The 22,301-nt window shown below is 49.8% G+C and overlaps 1 protein-coding gene across 1 annotated transcript; it reads left to right on the top strand.

Annotated features, from left to right (window-relative positions):
* The first annotated feature begins 11 nt into the window (after nucleotides 1-11).
* LOC34618916 lies at nucleotides 12-22,170 on the top strand. Its single transcript, XM_026333961.1, has 32 exons — nucleotides 12-548; nucleotides 1,275-1,328; nucleotides 1,502-1,688; nucleotides 2,471-2,672; nucleotides 3,673-3,760; nucleotides 4,038-4,397; nucleotides 4,983-5,114; nucleotides 5,732-5,806; nucleotides 6,378-6,509; nucleotides 6,819-7,021; nucleotides 7,402-7,736; nucleotides 8,225-8,649; nucleotides 9,473-9,646; nucleotides 9,858-10,012; nucleotides 11,086-11,436; nucleotides 12,146-13,190; nucleotides 13,717-13,911; nucleotides 14,408-14,494; nucleotides 15,122-15,194; nucleotides 15,479-15,855; nucleotides 16,099-16,463; nucleotides 16,798-17,299; nucleotides 17,660-17,881; nucleotides 18,465-18,656; nucleotides 18,864-19,596; nucleotides 20,021-20,072; nucleotides 20,928-21,050; nucleotides 21,180-21,284; nucleotides 21,392-21,533; nucleotides 21,660-21,724; nucleotides 21,872-21,916; nucleotides 22,077-22,170. Exons 1-32 carry the CDS (start codon nucleotides 12-14, stop codon nucleotides 22,168-22,170), a joined length of 7,827 nt encoding a protein of 2,608 aa, XP_026189746.1.
* The last annotated feature ends 131 nt before the right edge of the window (nucleotides 22,171-22,301 follow it).

The following is a 22,301-nucleotide window of genomic DNA, read 5'->3' as shown; positions in this document are numbered from 1 at the left end:
TTGCAGACGCAATGAGCCTCCGCAGTCGGGCTGGGAGGTCGGGGGGGGGCCCCCCCGAGGGAGCTTCCAGTGGGCCCCCAGGCAATGCAGCTTGGGGAACCGCAGAAAGTGCGGATTTGGAGGACATAGGAGGGGCCTCCCGAGGAGGCTTGCGACGTTCTCGCCAGGAGATGCGAACGGGTCCTTACGTTCAACGCCGTGCGATTCTCAGAGCAGGCAGTAGTGGCACGGCTGGTGGGGATGACTCCCTCTCACGAGGGCCCCCCTCTGCACCAGTTCCCAACACCAACGCTGCTGCATGTTCCCCGCCTCCCCCCCCCGAGGAGAGGACGACACGCTTGCCTGCTGCGGGGGTTCCCCGCTTCAGGCAGCCATGCAGCAGCAGACGCGATGCCTTGCCGGAGGGGAAGAAGGCGCTCTTCCCACACAAACGCTCGAGTGCAGTGCCTGGCCGCACAGTCTTGGAGCGGCAGTTTGGCGTCGAAGTTTGGGCTTCTGAGGGTGAGAGGGTCGGATATTTATACAACATTACGCAAACAACGGCCCAAGTAAACTCGTCTAAAGAAAAAAAACAGCTTTTTTCCGGTAGGTTCGCCTCTCCCACCAAACACACACGAGCAGCTCTCTTTTTGCATTCACACTTCGCCGCGCTGAGTCTGTTCGTCGCGGAACAGCCTTTCTACCACGCCTTCTCGCGCATGGCCTCCTTCATGAAGAATCTTCGAGCAAAGTCTCTGCTCCGTCATGGGGAGGCCTGCCGCTCATCTCTCTTGCGCATTCCTGTGCTCAGTGTGCTTGCTTTGCTTCCCCAGGCTTGAATTTGTACTTTGTAGCTGCAGACGGGGGTGTCTTTAGGACTACCCTGCTGCATCGCCCCCACTTCTGCGTTGCGCTACGGAGAAAGGGGCCTGACGATTGGCAGGCTGTAGCATCAGCGCTTGGAGAAAGGCTTTGCAAGTACAATGTGCGTTCTTTTTGCCTCCAAATCGCAGCCTCTCTCTCTCCAGAAAGCCTACAGACTGCCCGCTGTGGCCTTAGAGAGACGATATAACCCTCATAAAGTTCCTCGGATATATATATATATACACATATATATATATGCATATATATATATACATATATATATATATATGCCTCTCTTGACCTCTTAAAAAGTTTCCTTAGGGGCTGTCTCTCTGCTCTCTTTCGCTCTCCCGCATTCCCTTCTTGCCGTTGCTGATAAGGCGAAAAAAATATCTCGGCCTTATAGAAAGTGCTCGATTTTCCCCTGCTAGCTAAAGCCAAAATGCCGCTATACGAGAGGCGGCGGCTACGGAACACGCCCCTGCGTTTCAGGCTGCATCTAAACGCATGCGTCAGGATGCCTCTTTTTTTGAGTGTTTTTTGCGCCTGTCTCCGTGTGGCAGTGCCCTCTCTCTGCTGCATGGCCATACAACGCATATACTGCAGCCTGCACATCCCCGCTTTCCTGTGTCTTTGCACCTGCGCATCTGCCTGGCAGGTTGAAGTGACTCGAGCGCCTGTAGAAGACCTCTCAGATCCTTCGCACTTAGCGCGGTATGGTCCTGGTGATCCTGCAACTTCCTGTGATGCCTTCGGATCGTTGAAGCGAAAGCGAGATTTCCTCCGCCTCTCTTTCCCTACCGTCAAGGAGCTGGTGGAAGCAAAGCAAGACCTTGCTAGGATAGGTACATGCGCTGTCTATTACGGAAAGGGAGAAAAAAAAGAGAAAAAAAAAGAGAGAAAGAGAGAAAGAAGGAGGGAAACAGCAACCCTCGCAGAAGGGCTGCCTTCTCACCTGCTTCACACATGTCTCTTCTCTTTCTCTGTCTCTCTTTCGCTTCCTCTCTCTATGTATATATATGTATATATACACATAGAGTGTTCTTCGATCTGCTGTGTACCACCTACCTCTCCACACATCCGGAGAGTCATCACTTAGATGCAAAAACCTCTGCATGCCTCTTAATCCGCAAGCACGTTACGCATCGTTCGCATCACATGCCGTATCGCTTGTATGCAACCAAACATCTACACCTGGACGCCAACTTCTTAACCCCCTTCTATAGACACCTTTTGCCATGCCCCTCTGCGTGTCTCTCTCTGTCTCTGTATGTTTGTAGCTGTATTTTTCTGTATGCATGTTTCTCTCTCTGTCTGTTTGGTAAACCCCTCCTAGTCTCTGTCTGTTTGTCTCTCTGTCTCTCTGCGTTTGTTTTAATCTGCGTTTGCTCTCTCTATTGTGTGTGTATGTCTCCTATAAAGCCATGAGGCCTTCTTTCTGCCGCCTTGCTGCGTTGATGGGTCCATGTCTTGCGGCTTGTAGAGAAGTCTTCTGCTTGCTGCTGCTTCCTCCTGCCCTCATGATGCCTCCTTAAAATAAATTTAGCCGTTTCCGTGCAGAGTGCTTCCCATTCTAGAGGCATGCACGTTGTCTCCTGCCGTTTTCTCTGTGTCTTTCACGACTCAGTTCGCCAAAACGCCGCTGCCTTCGCGAAAGCTTCTATCACCTCCCTGCGCAGCTTCCCTTTGGGGCAGGAGAAAGAGCTGGCAGATGCAAACGATGCCTCTTCGAGGAGTCGTGGAGGGGCAGCTAAGGAACCTTCTGCTGCCGCGGATGCCACAGAAATGATCGATGAAATCTTCGAAGCAGACGTTGTCTATCTAACAAGGTCAGTTGGCAGGCTGTTTCATTGCTGCAGGAGAGCCGTATACAGGGGGCTTCCTAGGCTTGAAACAGCTGGTCGAGCTGCAGCCTTTCTTTCGCGATTTTTACAGAATCTAAAAGTCATTTTTAAACCCGCTGTCGCCTCTGCCGTGCATGCGCCATGTGTATATATTCATCTGTATGGTTTACGCTTTCCTTGCACTCACTCATCTTTGCTGGTAATTGCTGCTGCTGCTGCTGCTGCTGTTCTTCTTCTGCTTGTGCTTTGCTGGTAATTGCTGCTGCTGCTGTTGCTGCTCTTCTTCTTCTCGTGCTTTGCTGGTAAGTGCTGCTGCTCCTGCTGCTGCTCTTCTTCTTGTGCTTTGCTGCTAATTGCTGCTGCTGCTGCTGTTCTTCTTCTTCTTGTGCTTTGCTGGGAAGTGCTGCTGCTCTTCTTCTTCTTGTGCTTTGCTGCTAATTGCTGCTGCTGCTGCTGTTGCTGCTCTTCTTCTTGTGCTTTGCTGGTAATTGCTGCTGCTGCTGCTGTTCTTCTTCTTGTGCTTTGCTGGTAAGTGCTGCTGCTCTTCTTCTTCTTGTGCTTTGCTGCTAATTGCTGCTGTTGCTGCTGTTCTTCTTCTTGTGCTTTGCTGGGAAGTGCTGCTGCTCTTCTTCTTCTCGTGCTTTGCTGCTAATTGCTGCTGCTGCTGCTGTTGTGTGTGTGTTGTTTTCACCTTGTTGTTATCCCCGCCTCCCCTGTGTTTCTTACCCGCCCGTTGCTTCCAACGCCTCATCTTCAAACTGTTTCATTTTTCTTTTTGTGTATAATATAATTCTCCCTTTTTGAGGTGCACTTCCACCGACGCCTCCCCCTCTCGTGGCCTCTTCACACCACGCCACGCTTCTGTCCGCTGTATTTTGCACCAACTTTTTTCATGAAACGACGTGCAGCCTATGCTCTATGTCTTTATACATATAAATATATCGATATCCATATATATTTATCTCTGCTTCTCTGCGCCCTTCAGGTGTGCAATTGATCTCAACATCCGGTGTGGCAGGTGGTATCGATTGACACGTTCCAGCGCTTCTTCCTGCAGTCACGCAGAACTCCACGTGAGATTCTAAGAGCCTCTTTATGCTTTGCAGTGTCTTGTTCAGCGCCTTGCTGCATTCTCCGCTGTCTCTGTTGCAGCGAGCTATTCTGTCATGGCGCCCTTCCTTTCCTCCTTTTTTACTTTCTTCCTTCCCCCCTCCTTTCCCCCCCTCCCTCCTTTCCTCCCCTCTCCTCTCCCCAGTGCTGCCTCATGATGAAGCGACTTCTAACTGCTTCCACACAATTTTCACTTCCTCCCTGCTCCGACCTCCGTCTCCACGTGTCTTGCAGCTGGAGCCTCTGGAAACTTCCGCCTCTGCCCCTCTCGGCATCTTAGCCTTTGACATCGAATGCTACAAAGCTCCCCTCAAGTTTCCAGACAAAGAGACAGACCCCATCATCCTCATTTCCTACATGCACAATCAGCAAGGTTACCTCCTCGTAAATCGCTCCTTCCTCTCCGCGAACATCCCCCCCTTTTCCTTCGTTCCCACGACCGAATTCAAAGGGCCTGGGCCGTTCGTTGTCTTCAATGAGGCAGATGAAAAAGCCGTCTTAAAGCGCTTCATCGCACACGTGATCAAACTGCAGCCTCAAGTCATCGTCACATACAACGGCGATTCTTTCGATCTCCCCTATGTACTCCGAAGGGCTCAGGTATACGCCGCACGCCTCTATTTGCTGTCTTGCCGTTTTCCCGTGCGCTTTTTCGTGTATCAAGCTTTTTCTTTGCCTCGGGAGGTGCAGCTGGAGACACACAGAATCTTTCACGTCTGCGCTGTACAGACACACGGGGGATGGGGGGAGAAGGGGAGAAAGGGAGGGTCTGAGGAGGTTCTCCCATCGTCTTGGTGGAGGCTGCAGTATCTGCTGCCGTATTTGCTGCTGCTGATGTATCTGCTGCCGTATTTACTGCTGCGTCTGCTGCCGTATTTGCTACTGCTGATGTATCTGCTGCCGTATTTACTGCTGCTTCTGCTGCTGCATCTGCTGCTGTATTTGCTACTGCTGATGTATTTGCTGCTTCTGCTGCTGCATCTGCTGCTGTATTTGCTACTGCTGATGTATTTGCTGCTTCTGCTGCTGTATTTGCTACTGCTGATGTATTTGCTGCTTCTGCTGCAGTATCTGCTTCTTCAGCTGCTGTACCTGCTGCTTCTTTTGCCCTTGTGCAGCCGCACAGATTTTCTGAAACTAAGTCCCCTTGTTTCGTGTTTCTTGTTCTGCCCTTGTCTGCTTCAGCTGAACGGCCTCAATCTTTCGGGATCTTTAGGCCTCATGGTTGGACCTCCTGACGATGCAATTGTTGGTGCTGGCCCTCTCATTCATTTAGACTGCTTCAAATGGGTAGAAAGAGACTCTTATCTTCCTCAGGTGTGTGGGCTGCACGGGAAGCCTTTCGCTCGCTCGCGCGGGTGCCGAGCGAGAAAGGGAGAGAGAGAAACAGAAAAGAGAGAAAGGAAGAAGAATCAGAAAAGAGAGAGAAAAAACAGAGGAGAGAAAGCGAATTCATAGGGCCTTGAAGGCTTTGGTGCTGCCGTTCCAGCTTCTGTCTGTCTGTTGAAATGCCAGTCTTCTCCGGAGGGGACGCTGCAGCACATTTGTGGAGAAACTTCCCTCAGACGACAGAACAGACGGCAGTATCAATGCATGCTTCGCTTGCTTGGATACTGCCGTCTGTCACGCTGTAGAAGGAGGCAGCTTTCTGCAGTTACAACACTGCTTTTCCCCTTGGTCGTTCTTTTCTCTCTCTCTCTTTCTCTCTGTCTCTTTCTTTCTCTCGATGTATATATCTGCATCACTTCAGCACGATTCGCCAATGCAGTGCCTGCTAATCTAAGTGCATGATATATTTCTGTGTAAATACACACATAAGTAGATCCGTCAAGGTACACCCGACCAGTAGACTACGTAGCCTCCCTGCTGGCGCTGCATCCTTCTCCTTTTTTTCTGCATGCTGCTACACTTCCTGCCTCTTTCCTTCTTTTCAGGGGTCCCGCACGCTCAAGGCCGTCTGCAAAGCAAAACTGCGCTTCAATCCGGTGGAAGTAGACGCCGAAGATATGGTATACTACGCGCGCATACCTTCTTACCTATCTTCTTTCCTTCTAACCTTCTCACACATCGTATACAAACATAATACCTATATGCATACATACACACAAATATACCTGTGTGCATGCTCTCTCTTGTGTAAAATCTTTATTTTCTGTGTATAGCCTCGCACAAATTATTAGCCAGCCGTTTCGTGTGGTGCCCATACTAAATGTGTCGTCTCTCTGTCGATGAAGCGCTGCCCCCTTCCACCTTGTTCCACTCTCTCTCTACAGCCACCGCATTCTGTCTTTAAGCAAACCTCTAATATATATATATATATGCCATGTGTTGCGTATATCACTGGATGCGCGCGTGTGTGTATCGTCGTCTCTTCTTGATCCTCGTGTAAATAATTCAACATTCGAATTCAGCTTTTTCTGGTGTTCTTTGAAACCCCCCATACGCTACGCCTCTGGAAGCGGATCTTGCATGTTCTATTGATACATATTATATGTATGGAAAGAATATATATATATATGTACACGTGTTATATTTATAGCCGGGTATCTCGCTCTGTGTATCTTTGCATTCCCTACGCAGGTGCCTTTAGCTTCTTCAGATCCGCAGCGTCTTGCAGTGTATTCGGTTTCAGATGCCGTGGCCACGTATTTGTTGTACGAACAATTCATTCATTCATTTGTGCTTGCTATGAGCTCCATTATCCCCATGAATGTAAGCCACGACGCACGCTCATGATGCAAAGTTGCAACAACTGCCTCCCCCATCCTCTCCCTTCTTCCTCCCCCATCCCTCCCCCACGCTGCCGTTTATGGCAGCTGTTGCGCTAATCTGCATTGCCTTTAACTTCCGTAGAATGCGCTGGTCGAAGTCTTGCTCGCTCAGCTCGACCGGCAGGGAAAAGAACAGGGAGGGGAGGCAGGGGGGAAAGAAGCTGCTACTGCTGCTGCTGCTGCTGTTGCTGCTGCTTTCCTACCTCGCTCAAACTCGACAAAGCTGCTGTTTCTCTCGCTCGCTGTGCAGCCCGAGATGGTTCTTAGACAAGGTAGTGGGACCCTCTGCGAGAGTTTGTTGATGGCAGAAGCTTTCGCTGGCAGTGTTCTCTTCCCAAACAAACACAAACCGGAGCTCATGAAGTATTGGAGACATCCAGAGACGCAAAAGCTGCACCTCATTCTCGAAGACAGCTACGTTGGAGGCAGGGTAGAATCTCTCAAATGCGGAATGTACGCAGAGCATAGCATAGAATATCACAGCATAGCATAGCTGCCAGGCACACAGCCATATATATATATATATACACGTGCATACATATATAAATATATATACACATATGCATATACATATACACATGAACACAGTACAAAAGAGTCTCATCCTGGCCTGTCTCACTTTCTCTTTCTTTTCCTCTCACTTTCCCTTTCTTTTCCTCTCACTTTCTCTTTTTATTTTCTCTCGTTTCCTCTTTCTTTTCCTCTCACTTTCTCTTTTTATTCCCTCTCTTTTCGTCTCTCTGGACAGGAGGAGGGCTGCGGTGTTCTGACAAGACTTGAACTTGAACAGGCATGAGATGAAGAGTGATTGTTGTGCATACGCATGTCTACAGCTACAGAAGTGATCTTAAGGAGGTTTTCTCGTTGAAGCCACGCGCATATGACGATCTGCTGCAGTCTCTTGACTCCGTGTTGGGTCTATGGCTCGATTCAGAAGCTAAGGAGACTCCTCTATCGCCTGCCTCTTTTGTGAACTGGGAAGAAAACGTAAACGACATACGGCAGCGACTCGAGATGCTCCGAGACAGCCCCTCGCTCAAGGCCTTTCCCCTGCTGCTGCATCTCGATGTTGCTGCGATGTATCCCAATATTATCCTCTCGCAACGCCTCCAGCCACCAGCTATCAAAACAAAACAGCAATGTAGAGATTGCCCTTGGTATGAATACGGTGCGTCAGAACAGAAAAACAAGCGCCTTCATTGCATTCCTCTGTCTTTTGTCTCTCGATGCGCAATCCGCCCTTCTTTCTGCATCTTTCTTTCTCGTTCTCTCTGCACATTTCTTTCTCTCTCTATCTCTCTCATTCCCTCTGCATCTTTCTTTCTTGTTCTCTCCGCATATTTCTTGCCTTTGCTCATTTTCTCCCTTTCTTTCTGTACATCTGTCTTCCGCTTTGCATATTTCTCTCGCTCTCTTTTTCTCTCTCTGCATATATATATATATATATATATATATGTCTCTCTCTTTAGCTCACTCTCTCTCTCTTTGCTGCACTCCTGTTGACGTTCTACTTTTCGTGCATGCACCAACTTACAACCTCGTCTTTAGCTGTTTCAGGCTAGAAGATGGTTCGCTGCATATTGGCAACTATAAATACGGATTTTTTGTCGCTATCTGCTGCAGATTGTTGCCTCGAGCGCTGTGTCTTTTGTGCAGCGTCTGAATGCCAGCGATTTCTTCCTTGGAGGCGGAAGCTGGAAATAAGCCCCGCCGAGAAGGGCACTATTCTTGCGCTTCAGCAGGATTTGCAGACGCGCATGCATCAGCCTGCAGCGGAGGTTAGGACGGGGAAGGGCAGAGGCAGCTGGAAGACGAGCAGTCGATCGCAGTTTGCCTCAGAGCCGCCCCAAGGTTCTCAAGGCGAGTCTCATGAAGCAGCTGACAGCACTGGAAGTGGCAGTAGCAGCGGCGGGGAGGAGGAAGAAGACAACGCCTTCGAGGGAGGAGATCGAATTGGGAAGGGAGATACTGCAAGCCTCAAGTCGTGGACGGAGTTGACAGACAAGCAGAAATACATGGCGCTCCTAAAAGCCGCGAAAAAGTATTCGCAAAAAGCGCACAAGAAGACGAAAATACAAAAGGTATGTTGGAAGGGGAACGAGAGACATATATAGAGAGAGAAAGAGAAAGGGAGACAGATGGAAGGAAAGGGAGAGGGAGATAGAGAGACGGATATATATGTAGAGGGAAAGAGAAAGAAAGGGAGAGAGAGATGTATATATATATTTATCTATATAGAGGGAAAGAGAAAGGGAGACAGATGGAAGGAAAGGGAGAGAGAGATAGATATAGAGGGAAAGAGAAAGAGAAAAGGAGAGAGATGGAAGGAAAGGGAGAGACGGATAGAGGGTTGGGAAAGATGCTGGAAGCGTTGTTGCTTCAAGGCAGGTGCACGGCAAAAACTCTTTCCTTTATTGGCAGCCAAGGAGGGAGATGGCCGCTTTGTTGACGGTGGCTTGAAGGCTTTCACGTAGGGTGACGACCTGCCTGCCTAGCTAGCTACCTAGCTACCTAGCTAGCTACCTGCCTGCCTAGGTAGCTAGCTAGCTATTCTAGGAAGACACACCTTTTTAGAAAACAGATGCGCTTGATCGTGGGCATGCGCGTACATGCAAACAAACCTGGAGGAGTATAGCCGCCGTCCTCAGCTGAGACGACTTAAAACACATGCGAACGATGCATGCGGCATGCGGGTGATTGAGAGCTTCATAGTTTTGTTGGGGCTTGTGGCACTGAGGCTATTTTGTGTGTATGTGTGTGTATGTGTATGTATGTATTTTTGTATGAATATGTATGTGTATATGTGCATGTGTATTTGTGTATGTGTATGAATATGTATGTGTATTTGTGTATGTATATGTGTATATTTGTGTATATGCATTTTTGCGGCCATTGCGTTGTCAGGAGGCGGATGAGGAAGCGATCGTGTGTCAGAGGGAGAACCCTTTTTACGTCGAGACAGTGCGCGCTTTCCGTGATCGAAGATACGTCTTCAAGAAGCGGCTAAAGGAGGCGGAGAGGAAGAAAGAGCAGCTGGAGGCTCATGGAGGATCCTTTCAGGAAAAAAAGGAGGCGGCAGTAAGCCTTAAGGGGGGGCACTGCTCTGAAAGTGGTGGCAGGAAAGCAACCAGAACCAACTAGTGCGAATTATGAGAGCTTGCGGAAGGTGCCGATGTATTCGCGAAATGTATCGGAGATGCGCAGGAGAGGCCCATCCGACGGGGAGGCGCTGCCAAATGCGATGTTTTGAAATTTCGTTTTAATATTAGTGTTGTTGCGAGTGGTGTAGGACATGGTGCTGCTGAACGACTCGCTACAATTAGCTCACAAGTGTATCTTGAACTCATTTTACGGCTACGTCAAAAGGCCAGGAGCCCGTTGGTTCTCTATGGAGATGGGGGCTGCAGTTACTAAGATGGGGGCAGACATTATTCAGGCTGCCAAGTAAGGTGCAAGTTCTGTCTTATTAGGACGCGCTCTATGGCTAACACTATGTGTGCGAAGGTGGGAATGTAGGGGGGTATGTGTGTGAATATGTGTATGCAAAGGAGTGTACGTGTGTGTATATGCATGTATAAGAGTGTATGTGTATCTATGTGTGTATGTGTGTGAATGTGTGTGTATGTATCTGCAAAGGAGTGTATGTGAATGTGTATGTATATGTGTGAATGTGTGTGAATATGTATGTATGTGAATGCGTATTTATGTGTGTGAATATGTATGTATGTGAATGTGTATGTATGTGAATGCGTATTTATGTGTGTGAATGTGTGTGTATGTGTCTGTAAATGAGTGTATGTGTGTGAAGGTGTGTGTATGTGCATGTCTAAGTGTGTATGTGTGTGAATGTGCGTGCTAATATGTGTATGTGTGTGTGAATGTGCAACTTCGCGTCTGGATGGATGAATATATGTTTGTGTGTGTAAGCGACTCTATGAAAAATGTTTTTGTCATACAAATTACTGCGGCGGTGCGCTGCCTGCCGGGCACCTGCGCACTGTCTGTACACCGCAAATGGTCGCTGGGGCCCCCTATGGGTATTGAACCGTTGCATGCATGAGTCGTTGGTTTCGTTGTTTGTTTGTTTATTTCGTGGAGGAGAAAGGAGCTGGATAGGCAGGCCTCCAAATGTGTTTTTCTCTCTTCCCTCTTCGTTGAAGTAAGGGGCACCACCGCCTACATACGATTCTCAGCAGAGAGGAGTCAGCGAGTTTCAAGACAAATTCTGTCTGTGGTTCTTTGTACACGTGTATATATATATATGTAAATGTATGCATGTATGTATATGTAAATATATGTGCATGTATGTGTATATATGGGTGTATTTATATGGATGTGTATATACATATGCATGTGTACATACGTATAGATGCGTACATACATATAGATGTGTGTATGTAGACACAAATGTAGATGTACAGATGCATCTATATGTATAAAGAAGTGCCTATATATATTATGTATGAAGATAGAAGCATCGAATACACAATGTGCACTGTGTGCGTTTGGATGTGTAGGGAGTTGGTGGACGGCGTGGGGATGACTGTAGAGCTGGACACGGACGGAATATGGTGTCTTCTTCCCGAGCAGTTTCCGCTGGAGTATGCTTTTACTTTGAAGGAGGGTTCTGACGGCAGCGGCGGCAAGGAAAGAGCTGCCAAAAGAAATTTACGGTTTGAATATCCGACGTGGATTTTGAATAGCCTCGTCTATGAGCGCTTCCAGAACCCTCAGTTTCTCTCATTCGACGCCAAGACGCGGCAGTTTACGCGCAAAGTTAAAAACGAAGTTTTCTTTGAACTCGATGGGCCATGGAAAGGCATGCTTTTGCCTGCCAGCGAGAAAACGGACTCCCTCCTTAAGAAGCGGTGCGTCAAGAAGAGAACGTGCTGCTTGCTGCATTTTTCTGCTGCGATCCATCTCCCCTTTTCCCCCTAAGACTTACTTGGCGCTCCCTGCAAACGCGCTGCGTCTTTGAGGAAGAGGTCCTCCTCTCCTGGAGGGGGGGAAAGCGGGAGAAGGGGAAGGCGAAAAAAACCTTTTTCCTGCATTCTGCGCGAATGGCGCAAAAGTGCCTTTTTTAGCGAGTATTTTTTTAATCTTGTTGCGTTACTGCTACTCGCGCGTCTTCTCTGTCCGGCATCCGTGTCTGTCGTGTGCGTTCGTATATATATATGTATATATAAATATATATATGTATATATAAATACATATATATAAATATATATGTATATATGAATATAGATATCTATATAAACTTGTATACCTATAGATATCTGTAGTATTTTAGTCTCGTATGAGGTTGTGTTCTGCCTTGGGGGCCCTTTTGTTGACTGCCGCATTTTTTTCCTTTGGGTATGGTACGAGATGCCCCTCCAGGAGGAGGCGATCTATCGATAATCGCGTTGTTGTCGTTCTTCTTTGCGTCTTCTCAGGGTTTGCTTGGTTACTTGCTTGCTTGCTTACTTGCTTGCTTGCTTGCTTGCTTGCCTACTTGCTTACTTGCTTACTTACTTGCTTGCTTGCTTGCTTGCTTACTTGCTTGTGTTGGTGTGTGTGTGTATGTTCTTTTTTAAGGTATGTGGTGTATGGCTCTGAGAATCGGATTGCCGAGTTGAAGGGCTTTGAGTTGAAGCGGCGTGGTGAGCTGGAGCTGATTCGTCAGTTTCAGCAGGAGCTGTTTCCAGTGTTTATGCGTGGTTCCTCAAAGGAGGAGGCCTATGCCTTGGCAGCTGCGGTGGGAGAGAAATATCGGCATTTAATTAGTTCTAGAGGCGCTCCTTTGAAGACGGAAGCCGATCTGCAACGACTGCTGCTTGCGCGGAAGGTTCTGGGGAAGAGCGTGCAGCAGCAGACGCTCGCGAAAAGCATGAGCATAACAACGGCAAGGCGATTAGCGGACTTGCTGCAGAACGAAACGTATTTGAGCGAAGCACCTGTTTCAACGCAATATCTCGTTGTTGCACTTCCGCCAGGAGCAGAGAAAACTGCCCGTGCCATCCCTGTCCAGCTGCTACAGGCTTCTGAACGCACACGACTGCATTACGTGCAGAAGTGGATGGGAGTTTCTGCTTCTGATGCAGCCCTCATTGCGAACGACTTCAAGCAAGTAGTCGACTGGAAATACTACGGCGAGAGGATGGATGTGCAGCTGCAAAAGCTCATCTGCATCCCTGCGATTCGACAAGGCATCACCAACCCTCTGCCAGGCGTGGAGGTGCCTCAGTGGCTACGGAAGCAACAGGCAGCCAACGACGAGCGCCAACAGAAGCTGGAAGCTTTCTTTAAACCCGTCTATCAGATGAAACAGAAGCAACAGCAGGAGCAGGAGAGACAGATGCACCGGCAGCAGCAACAGGAGAGACAGATGCAGCAGCAGCAGAAGACCGTCTCCTGCAACGATCGCAATGTTGCAGCAGCAGGCGATCCAGATGTTTCTGCTGTTTCTGCTGCTGCTGCTGCTCGACAGCGGCATCTAGAACTCCAAAGGAAGCTGCAACAACAACGCAAAGTCGAGGCTCAGCTCTACAAAACAGATTTCAACAAGTGGATTGCTTCTCAACGGATGCGATGGAAGGAAATTCGAGAGGTCAGTGGCGAGCTGCCCTACTGCCAGTGTCTGGTGCAGAACCTCGACAGGGGATTTTCCCCCCTCCCTCTCCAGCTGTTCACGGAATTTGGAGGAAAAAATAAATGTTCTCTTAGGCTCTGCGTCAAGTTAGCTTCATGTTAAACGATTCATCAAGCGCGCGAATGAACTATCCAATGAGCTAATAAACTATCCAATGATCTAATGAACTATTCAATGATCTAATGAACTAGCGAATGAACCGATAGACTATCCATCGATCTAATGAACCATCCATTGATCTAATGAACTATCCAATGATCTAATGAATTATTCATTGATCTAATGCACTAATGAACTAAAGACCTGATCTACACATACCTGCTTACATATCTTGCCATTTTAAAGCTGCATTTTCTTGGCAGAAGACATGCAACAGCGCTGTAGGATAATGAGCGCTGCGTCGTCGTGGGAAGCCGCGTGCAGGGTCTGGCAGAGAGTCATGGGCAATGCCAGCCTAAGGGAAGACTGTGAGATAGCATTTTCTTCTTTTTTCTCTCTGCTGCGGATGCTGCAGGAGCTACTACGTGGCTGCAGAGCGCCTTCTGGAGCTGTGTCACGTTCGCTAGCAGCCTCTGCTTATTTCAAGACTGCGAATAAGGCTACTCTGGCGGCTGCAGAGACGCTTATGCGGAGAGCTCGGCTAACTGCTGAGGATTTCAGCACGCTTCTCACCAATCGATGGGAGGTTCTTGATTTCTTCAGAGACTCTGAGGTAAGCCGCAAGCAAGAAAATGCGTCCAAAGCCTCACGTTCTACGCGTCGTTCTACGCCACGGGGAAGATGTGTTTGTGGATCTCCTATGAACCTTCCATGCTGCGCTAGACACCACTTTTCCCCCTCCCTAGATGCAACGCGATGGACTGCGCGTGGCAGTATCAGCTAAACACCCTTGTTTTATGAGGGTTTTATGTTGTCTGTGTTGTGTTTTTAATGGTGTGTGTGTTTTTTGTGTCGTGTTGTTCGTTCTTTATTTTGTAGCTTTTTGTTGTGTGTTTTTTGTTTTGTGCTGTTTCCTGTTTCGGGGCTTTTTCTGTTGTGCTTTTTGTCTTGTGTATTTCTTATACTGTGTGAATTTTTATGTTTTGAGTTTTTCATGCTGTATATTTCTTATGTTGCATGTTTTTCACCTTTTGTTCTTTATGTTGTGGGGGTTTCATGTTGGTTTTGCCCTCTATTTGTTGTTCTGTTTCTCTGCTGAATTCCTCTAGGATCCTGGATCTTTTACCCTTCGATTTACGACCCCCAAGTCTACGCGCTTCTTCTCAGTGCCGATGCAAATTTATCGACAGCTATATGCAAACTGCATCACCCCAGTCATAGCCACCACCGACTCCATCGCTGGCAGCAACTGCGGAGGCATAAGAATTCGCTCCCTGACGGGCAGGTACTTGCTCCCTCGCGGCTTGCAACAACTCCATCTCGCAGAGCTCTCGCTGAAGGAGAAAGTTTTCATTGAACAAAAGCAGAGCTTGGCAGCGTCCTTCCACCAAAGAGCCGCCGGATTCTTCGAGAGACATGTAAGACGCAATGCACGGCGGTAGACACACACATGCGTACATGCATGCATGCATGCATGCATACACACACACACACACATGTATATATATACATTCATGTACACGCATAAATAAGCATATATATACATAAATAAGCATACATATATGCATAAACAAGTATATATATGCATAAATAAGTAGATATATACATACATACGTATATATACATATACATATATACAAATGTAAATACACACCGAAACGCACACATACATATACTCACGCACACACACAACACCTGCCGTCAGCGCTTGGCTAGGGTGCTTTTATGACGTGGTGAGAGTCTTAATCGCAACGCCTGAGAGCACAAAAGCAACAACAATGACTTAGAAGCCCTCTGCACCCTCTGGCATTCTTGTTTTGCAGTTGCCCCTTGACTTCGCGTTCCTTTCGAGGACTGGGCACGTCATGGAAACCCACACAACGGATCTAACGAATGGTGATTTTTGAAGCTTCAGCATGTATCATCTCCCTTCCTCGGTTCTGATCTTTCAAAGTCTTCTGTGCTCCCTTTGAGCAATGTGCCTCATGATTTAGGGACAGAACGTCGTGAGCGCCTGTGTGAGAGAGAGAGTCTGGGCATGATAGAGAATGATAGAATGCGAAAATGCGAGAATGATAGATCGATAGAGAGAGAGAAATAGATATATAGATAGAGAGAAAAAAATCTTGTAAGTAAGTATGTATGTATGTATGCGTGTTGCGTGTTGCCTTTGCATGCAGTGGTGGAATCGAGTGGTGCGTTCTCTTCTTTGGCCTTTTCGAAGGCTGCTGCGGTCTCTACGGCGAAGCCTCTCAAGAGCACGCTTCCTGCCTACTTCTCTGGGGTGTCTCCCCTCGTTGTTCACGTGTTTCACTGCCGACGGCGGGGGGGAGGAGCAGCGCGGCGTTCGCAAGGGCCTCTAGACACGCGCGATGACTGTGACGGCATCTTTTGTGCCGTTTATGAAGCGCAAAGGGGTGGCGAGGCAGAGCTGCTTCCGCCTGCAGCTGCCATCTTTGTCGGGGGAGTCGTTGAAAGAGAGTCTTTTAGCCCTTGGCGGGTTCAGCAGGAGCTCCTCGATGCGGCGTTGCAGCAGCACGCAGACCAACAGAGGCAGCAGGATGGGAAGGGGGCCTCTGCAGACGCAATAGAGCAAGAAGACGAGGAAGAAGAAGACAGTGCTGCCAACGACAGCAGCAGCAGCAGCAGCAGCAGCAGCAGCAGCAGCAGCAGCAGCAGCACGAGTAGGAGTAGCAGCCGGAGGACGTTCGACAATAGCTGGAGAGACTTGCCTGCTGGCGTGTGGCAGACAACGGCTGCCTCCGAGTTGAAGGCTTTCGGGGAGTCTTTCTCCTTACAGGGGGCACCCTGCCGCTTCTTCTGCAGCAGCAGCACAGGCAGCAGCAGCAGCAGCAGTGCAGCAACAGCAGCGGCAGTCGCGCGCGCTCAAAAGAAGGACGTTGCTCAAACCCTTAAGGCCCTCGAGGAGTATTTATTCCAGAAGCAGCAACAGCAGCAGCAACAGCAGCAGCAGGGGGGGGCCCCCCTGAAGAAGTACATGGTGTTGCTCGTGTCGACGCTGCCTCTCAACGAGCTTGGCGAATGGGCAAGTGCGCCTTTGGCGAGTCGAACGCCTTCCCGCGGACCGCAGCTGACACTGCCTATCATCTCCTGGGAGCAAGTGCCTCGCAGATTGACGCGGCTATCGCGAACATCCTTTGCAGAGTGGGTTCCTAGATAAGCCCTCTCTTGGCGTGCTGGAGGGCTTTCCTCGCGGCACAAAAAACACACAGGCGCGCAGCTTTACTGCCAGACGGGGAGTTGTGAGCACACTGCCTCACGAAGAGGGCTGCTGCAGGAAGGGGTGCCCTGCTTTCTACAGCCGCTGCCCTCTCTGACGCATGCATCCGTGCATGCTCGAGGGAAGGAGGGAGGGTTTATAACGGGGGGAGAAAGGGGGGAGGAAGGGGATAAAGAAAGAGGGCAGCAGGACCTAGACCAACGGCTTAGATGTCTTTTCGCTACGTCTCGTTTTGCTGCTGCCTGTGTGTTGCTGCAGGTTAGCCGTTCGGGAGTCTCAGACGCTGCTGCTGCAGCAGTGCCAGCTGTACGACGCTTCGCTGTGGCTCTCTCGCACGCTGTGCTGCCCGTTGGGCTTTGTGCTCCGTGGAATCGCCTTCTCAAAAGACGCCTCTGCGGGTTCTGCCGCTGAGGCTTTTCTGGATATAGAGACCTCTGGAGGTAGAGCTGGAAGCGCTGAAGGAGGCAGCCCTCTGCCTCCCCCCTTGGGGGGCCCCCGGGGGCCCCGGGAGACCTTCCGCTTCCTCTATGACAGTTTTTACGCGCAAATTCTGAGAGCGCAACGCGGCATTCTGTGGGGAGGCAGCAGCACGAGCAGCAAAGACGCCGGCCTGTGCCTTCGCGAGAAGGAGCCAGACTTGGGGTGCTCTTCTTTGGGAGCCTCAGCGTATGAAGACTTCGATTTAAGCGAACGCAAAACATCCTTCGCGAATCCTGGGATCTACAGAGCAATATGCTACGCCCTCTCTCTCGGCGACTCGGTGCGCCTCTTGGACCACATCCTGTTGCCTCCTACGCAACACCAATGACTTCCTGCTATAACCTCTTTCTTCCTAGGGCTATCTGTATGTGTGTGTATGTGTCTGTGTGTATGTGTATGTCTGTATGTAAGTGTGTATGTCTGTATGTATGTGTGTATGTCTGTATGTGTGTGTCTGTGTGTATGTGTCTGTCTGTGTATGTGTCTGTATGTGTGTGTATGTGTTTCTTTGCCTGCCTGTCTGTCTCTGTCTATTTTTTTTGTCTGTCTGTCTCTGTCTGTAATCCGGCGTGCGGAGCGTGTTCTCCACAAACCTGAGGCTGAAGGGAGGCTTGAAACACAATGGGGTGTATACGCGCAGCTTATTTTCAACAGCGTGCGCCTCGCGGAAAAAGTGGACCCGGAGTTTCTCGGAGCCTCTGATTGGCTTCGACGCGAAGCGGATACGCTGGCTGCCGCGACAACTGCACCGGAAGCAGAAGGCGCAGCAGCAGAAACAGCAGCAGCAGAGGCACTGCCTGCAGCAGACAAGGCACTGGGTGGCTTCAACTCCCCCACGCAGTTTTCTCCTGCGGCCTTCAGGGTACGTTCTTTCAGTCGCCCCTCGATTTGACCCTCCATTCGTCTTGAATAAAGGAATTCATGAATGGATAGACAAATGGATGAATGCATAAATGTGCGAATGAATGGATAAATGGATGTGTGCATAAATGTGTGAATGAATGGAAAAATGGATGGATTTATAAATGCATGAATAAATCGATGCATGTATGAATGAATGGATAGGTGGATGTGTCCATAAATGTGTGAATGAATGAGTAAATGGATGTGTGCATAAATGTGTAAATGTATGAATGAATGGATAAATAAAGGTATGAATAAAATAAGTGCATGAATGAAATGAATGCATGAATGAAATAAATGCATGAATGAAATGAATGCATGAATGAAATGAATGCATGAATGAAATAAATGCATGAATGGAATAAATGCATGAATGGAATAAATGCATGAATGGAATAAATGCATGAATGAATGAATCGAGGCTCTCAGCTGCCCAGCGCCTCAATTTGTGTGTTGCGTCGTAAGTCCCTATCCCCTTTAGGATATTTTGCGGCTCTTTACTTCTTTGAATGTGCGACCGTTTGCTGCTTTTTGCGCTTTAGGTCTTAGGCTTTGCACTGCAGCGCCTCTTCGCCTGCCTGTATCTGTTGGAGCAGGGTGGGGGTGCATCAAGAGCCATAGGGGATGAGCCTCAGGGAGCTGCCCTTCGTTTGCTACAGCATATTCCGGCATCGTTTTATTCGTGGATTTGTGATCGAGGGGCCCTCCTCTTTGATCCAGCCCTGAAAATCAAGGTGCGCTGCCCTGTCCTCCATGCTGCTTCTCTCCATATATGCTTGATGAGGCACTGGGAACGCTTGGGGAGAGAGGGGGAAGGCCAGCCTTGTAGGTGCTAAGAAGCAGAAGAGCCTGCTGGCTGCGGCAGTTATTGCTGTATGTATACGTATATGTGTGTATGTGTAAGTATATGTATATGTATATGTATGTATACGTGTCAACAGGTGCAACGACACGCCGAGTTGTACCTCGCGTTGTTGCTGAAGGAGCTTTCGAGCGGCTCAAACTTGGAGATCATCTCCGCGAACTTGCGCGGTGTAATCGTGTCGACTCGGGTGGTTGCTGCAGCAGCAGCGCAGCAGACGCTGCAGCAGACGCTGCAGCAGCTGCATCAGCACCCTCTCTTCGATTCGCTTGTTGTGGCTCCGAAGGACAGCTACGTGGCGGTGCTGCAGCTGGACGACATAGACTGGGTAGGATACAGGGAGTTCGTGCCTCTGGAAGGAAGCAGCTCGAAAAGTGGCTACGGCAGCGCCTCTGGTGGGGAGGGGGAGAATGAGGAGGAGTGCGAGGGTGTCTGCGATCGGCTTGGAGGCCTGCGCTGTCTGCCGGAGCCACTGGCTTGTCTTCTGCGAGCGAGCATCGACAGAGCGCTTCAGCTGCCGCTTTTGCAACTCTTGCATCAGCTCAGTGCGTATGCCGACGATTTCTTGCCCAGTGAAAGCGGAGGCAGCCTGCCCAGCAGCGGCCTCATGATGCTTTCAAAAGGCGAAATCGCTCTCAAACTATCCGAGCTCGCGGTGCGGCTCTGGTTCGCGCCTGGAGAAGATGCGGGATGCCTCATGGACTCCAAGGAAAACTGCGCTGATTCTCGAGAGTGTTTCAAACCAAAAAAAGCGAAAACCTTCTTCGATAAGCTCAAGCACTACATCCGAGACCCCGTTGAACTCATACGGAGTAGGGATATACCTCCGAAAACGCTGTGTTCGGCGGCTAGGGGGGAGAGGAAGTGCAGAAAAATAGACCATGAGGGAGAGAGAGGGAGGGGGTGTAGAAAAGAAAGTAACGCCTTGTGTCGTTGCGGCACTCCTTTGTCCTCGAGGCTCTAACGAAGCGCAGAACCGCGCTGAGCATTTAAGGCCTCAGTTTTCATATCTACTCAACTTTCATGTCTATTTGAATTTCGCATCTATTAAAGTTTCATGTCGTGCTCCATGTCGAGTTTCATGTCTACTGGAGCTCCATGTCGAGCTCTGCACTAAAACCGTACCATAACGACTCGGCTTCCGTGTATTTTCGAGTTTCATGAGTAATACAGTTGCGTGTCGAGTTTTGGATGATCTACTCTGTCAGGTGTGCGGTATGTGTCTGATCTGTTCAGAATACGGAACCGCCAGCGCCGTGCGGCAAAGCAAAGAACTCTCGTTCAGGTGAGCGCGTTTTGCATTTCTCGCATTTAGAATGGCCTTCTTGCATATTTCATGGCACGGTCTTTCTGCACAGTCCTCCGGCTCTTGCTGCTGCTTGCCTGGCTGTCTGTCTGTGCATCGCAACCCCCAGCTCTGTCTTTCCTGCTGTCATTCCGTTTGTTGTATGTATGTATGTATGTAGGTAGGTAGGTATCTCGCTCTGTCCATCTCTGTCAATATCTCTCTCGCTCTCTCTCTGTCAATATCTCTCTCTGTCATGCGCCTCTAAGGTGACTTCCTGGGGGCCCTCTGTTGGCCATGTTCTGTGCGCAGATCCTTAGAGTTTCCTCCCCACCTCGGTTCTCGCTGTCTCTCTTCGTCTTGGCGTTTCGTCGCCGTTCGGTTTATTTGTCGCCTCATGGAACTAGATAAAAACATTGATTTCACGCAACAGAGCTGGGCAGAGGCTCTTGCGGTGGGTCCTCCCCTGAAATACGAACCCTCCACTAACATCCCACAGGCCACAACCTGCGATGTCGCTAGCTTTCGAGGCTACAGCTTCGCGTCTCGGCTCCCTGAGTGATGCCTGCCGTGTGTGTGTGAATATAGTGTCTTTGCGCATTCACTGCTCCTGCTGCTTCGTCTCGATGGGGGAAGGTGGAGTTGGGAGGGGCGGCCTGTCTCGCGCTCTCTCTCTCTGTCTGTCTCTCAGCGCACGTAGGTAGCTTTGCCAAGATCTGGCTGAACCCCCGTGTATATTCCTTCGTCCTTTTGTGGCACACTGCCCTTTTCTGCGCTTCAGGAGCGGCGGCACGAGTTGTATCTGATTGCCGGAGAAGAGGAGGGCCTGGACACACAGTGGCAGCCCCCCCTCCATAGTCTGTGGGTAAGAGATGTGCAGTGTGGCGCCTGCGGCTCTGTGCAAGACGTCGATCTCGTCTCTGCATTGCACGAAGAATCGGGAGAGACAGAGGATCACGAAGCGATTGCCATCAAAATTTGGTGAGAGCAGCGGGCGTTGCTCAGCACACGCTTCTCACGCTCCTAGCGTCGCGGGTTCAAAGTTTTTTGAGTTCAAAGTTTTTTGCGTTTACGGTTTTTCGGGTTTTAACTTTTTGAGAGGGGGTGAAGGGCGGTGAGTGGGGAGGAGGAAGGGGGGGGATTCTTTTTCAACGGTGCTGAGGGATGTTTCCGTTCGTTTCTTGAGGTGGCGATAAGGGGCCTCCAAAACAGCTGGTGTTTCAGGACGCGCATGCAGCGAGCTGTCAGGGCAGAGTAGGTGTATAAATGATGCGAGGTTTTCGAGTTTCACCGAAAGGGCATTTTACACGTCTCACGATTAGGAAAGCTGGTGTATACGGAGGGTGCGCCGCCGGTGCTCGGGCTGTATGCAGCAAGTGCCCTTCGTGCAGTGCCCCTCTGGAGGACGCTGTGCTTGAAGCGCATCTTCTCCGCGGTCTGCAAGAATTGCATTACGCCTTCCTGGTGGGCACTGCGCGGTGTAGGGCTTTCTCTGGAAGCTGCAAATTCTCCCGAGCCGTCGTGACGGATTGTCTCCTTCTTGCGTTTTTCTGAATGGCACGCGTCCGCGCGTCGGGGTGTGTCCTGCAGGCGCAAGATCTGTACTGTATTGGCTGCCAAGCCGTCTGCGTGAGTCATCTTCGGGATAAATGCAAGTACGCTGACGCATTTGGGGTGCAGAGTTCCCGAGGTCGCTGTGGGCAGCCTTCACTAGACACAGACGCGCGGCATATTCGGGGTGGATTGCGGCGTGGCTTGTGCCTTGTGCATGCGTGCTGCTGTTGACATGGATGTGACTCCAGGTGTGGGAAGCCCTTCAAGGCACGTCTGAGTCCAAAGACTTGGGAGTAAGTCAAATCGGTCGAACCGGTGTGATCGCGCCGCCGCATTTGTGTTTGCCAGTGAGCTTCAGAGAGTCCTACGCCCGGGAGCATGTGGCACATTTGCTCTCTGGACGACTCTTTAAGGGCAAGCTTCCGTGTCGGGTGCTTGTGTTTGCCTCCTCAGAGACTTTGTCAACACCGCACAGGAATTCGCAGTGGAAATGGGCTTTGAAACGCTGCAGTCCTGCCTGGTTCAAATCCAGGAGGCATGGAGCTAGCAGGGGCAAGCCTGCACGCGCTTTGGTGCCTGCTTAACCGAACTCCCTCTCACGTTTCAGTGGGGCAAGAGACCCGTAGGAGCGTACTTTTTGTGCAACGAGCCAGAAAAGCGTATACACTCGCGCTCTTC

Source organism: Cyclospora cayetanensis, unplaced genomic scaffold (genome assembly GCF_002999335.1).
Source record: "Cyclospora cayetanensis isolate NF1_C8 unplaced genomic scaffold, CcayRef3 CcayRef3_contig_33, whole genome shotgun sequence".
NCBI classification, from domain to species: Eukaryota; Apicomplexa; class Conoidasida; order Eucoccidiorida; family Eimeriidae; genus Cyclospora; species Cyclospora cayetanensis.
The sequence above is the reverse complement of the archived record's forward strand: the minus strand, read 5'-3'. Positions and strand labels throughout refer to the sequence as shown.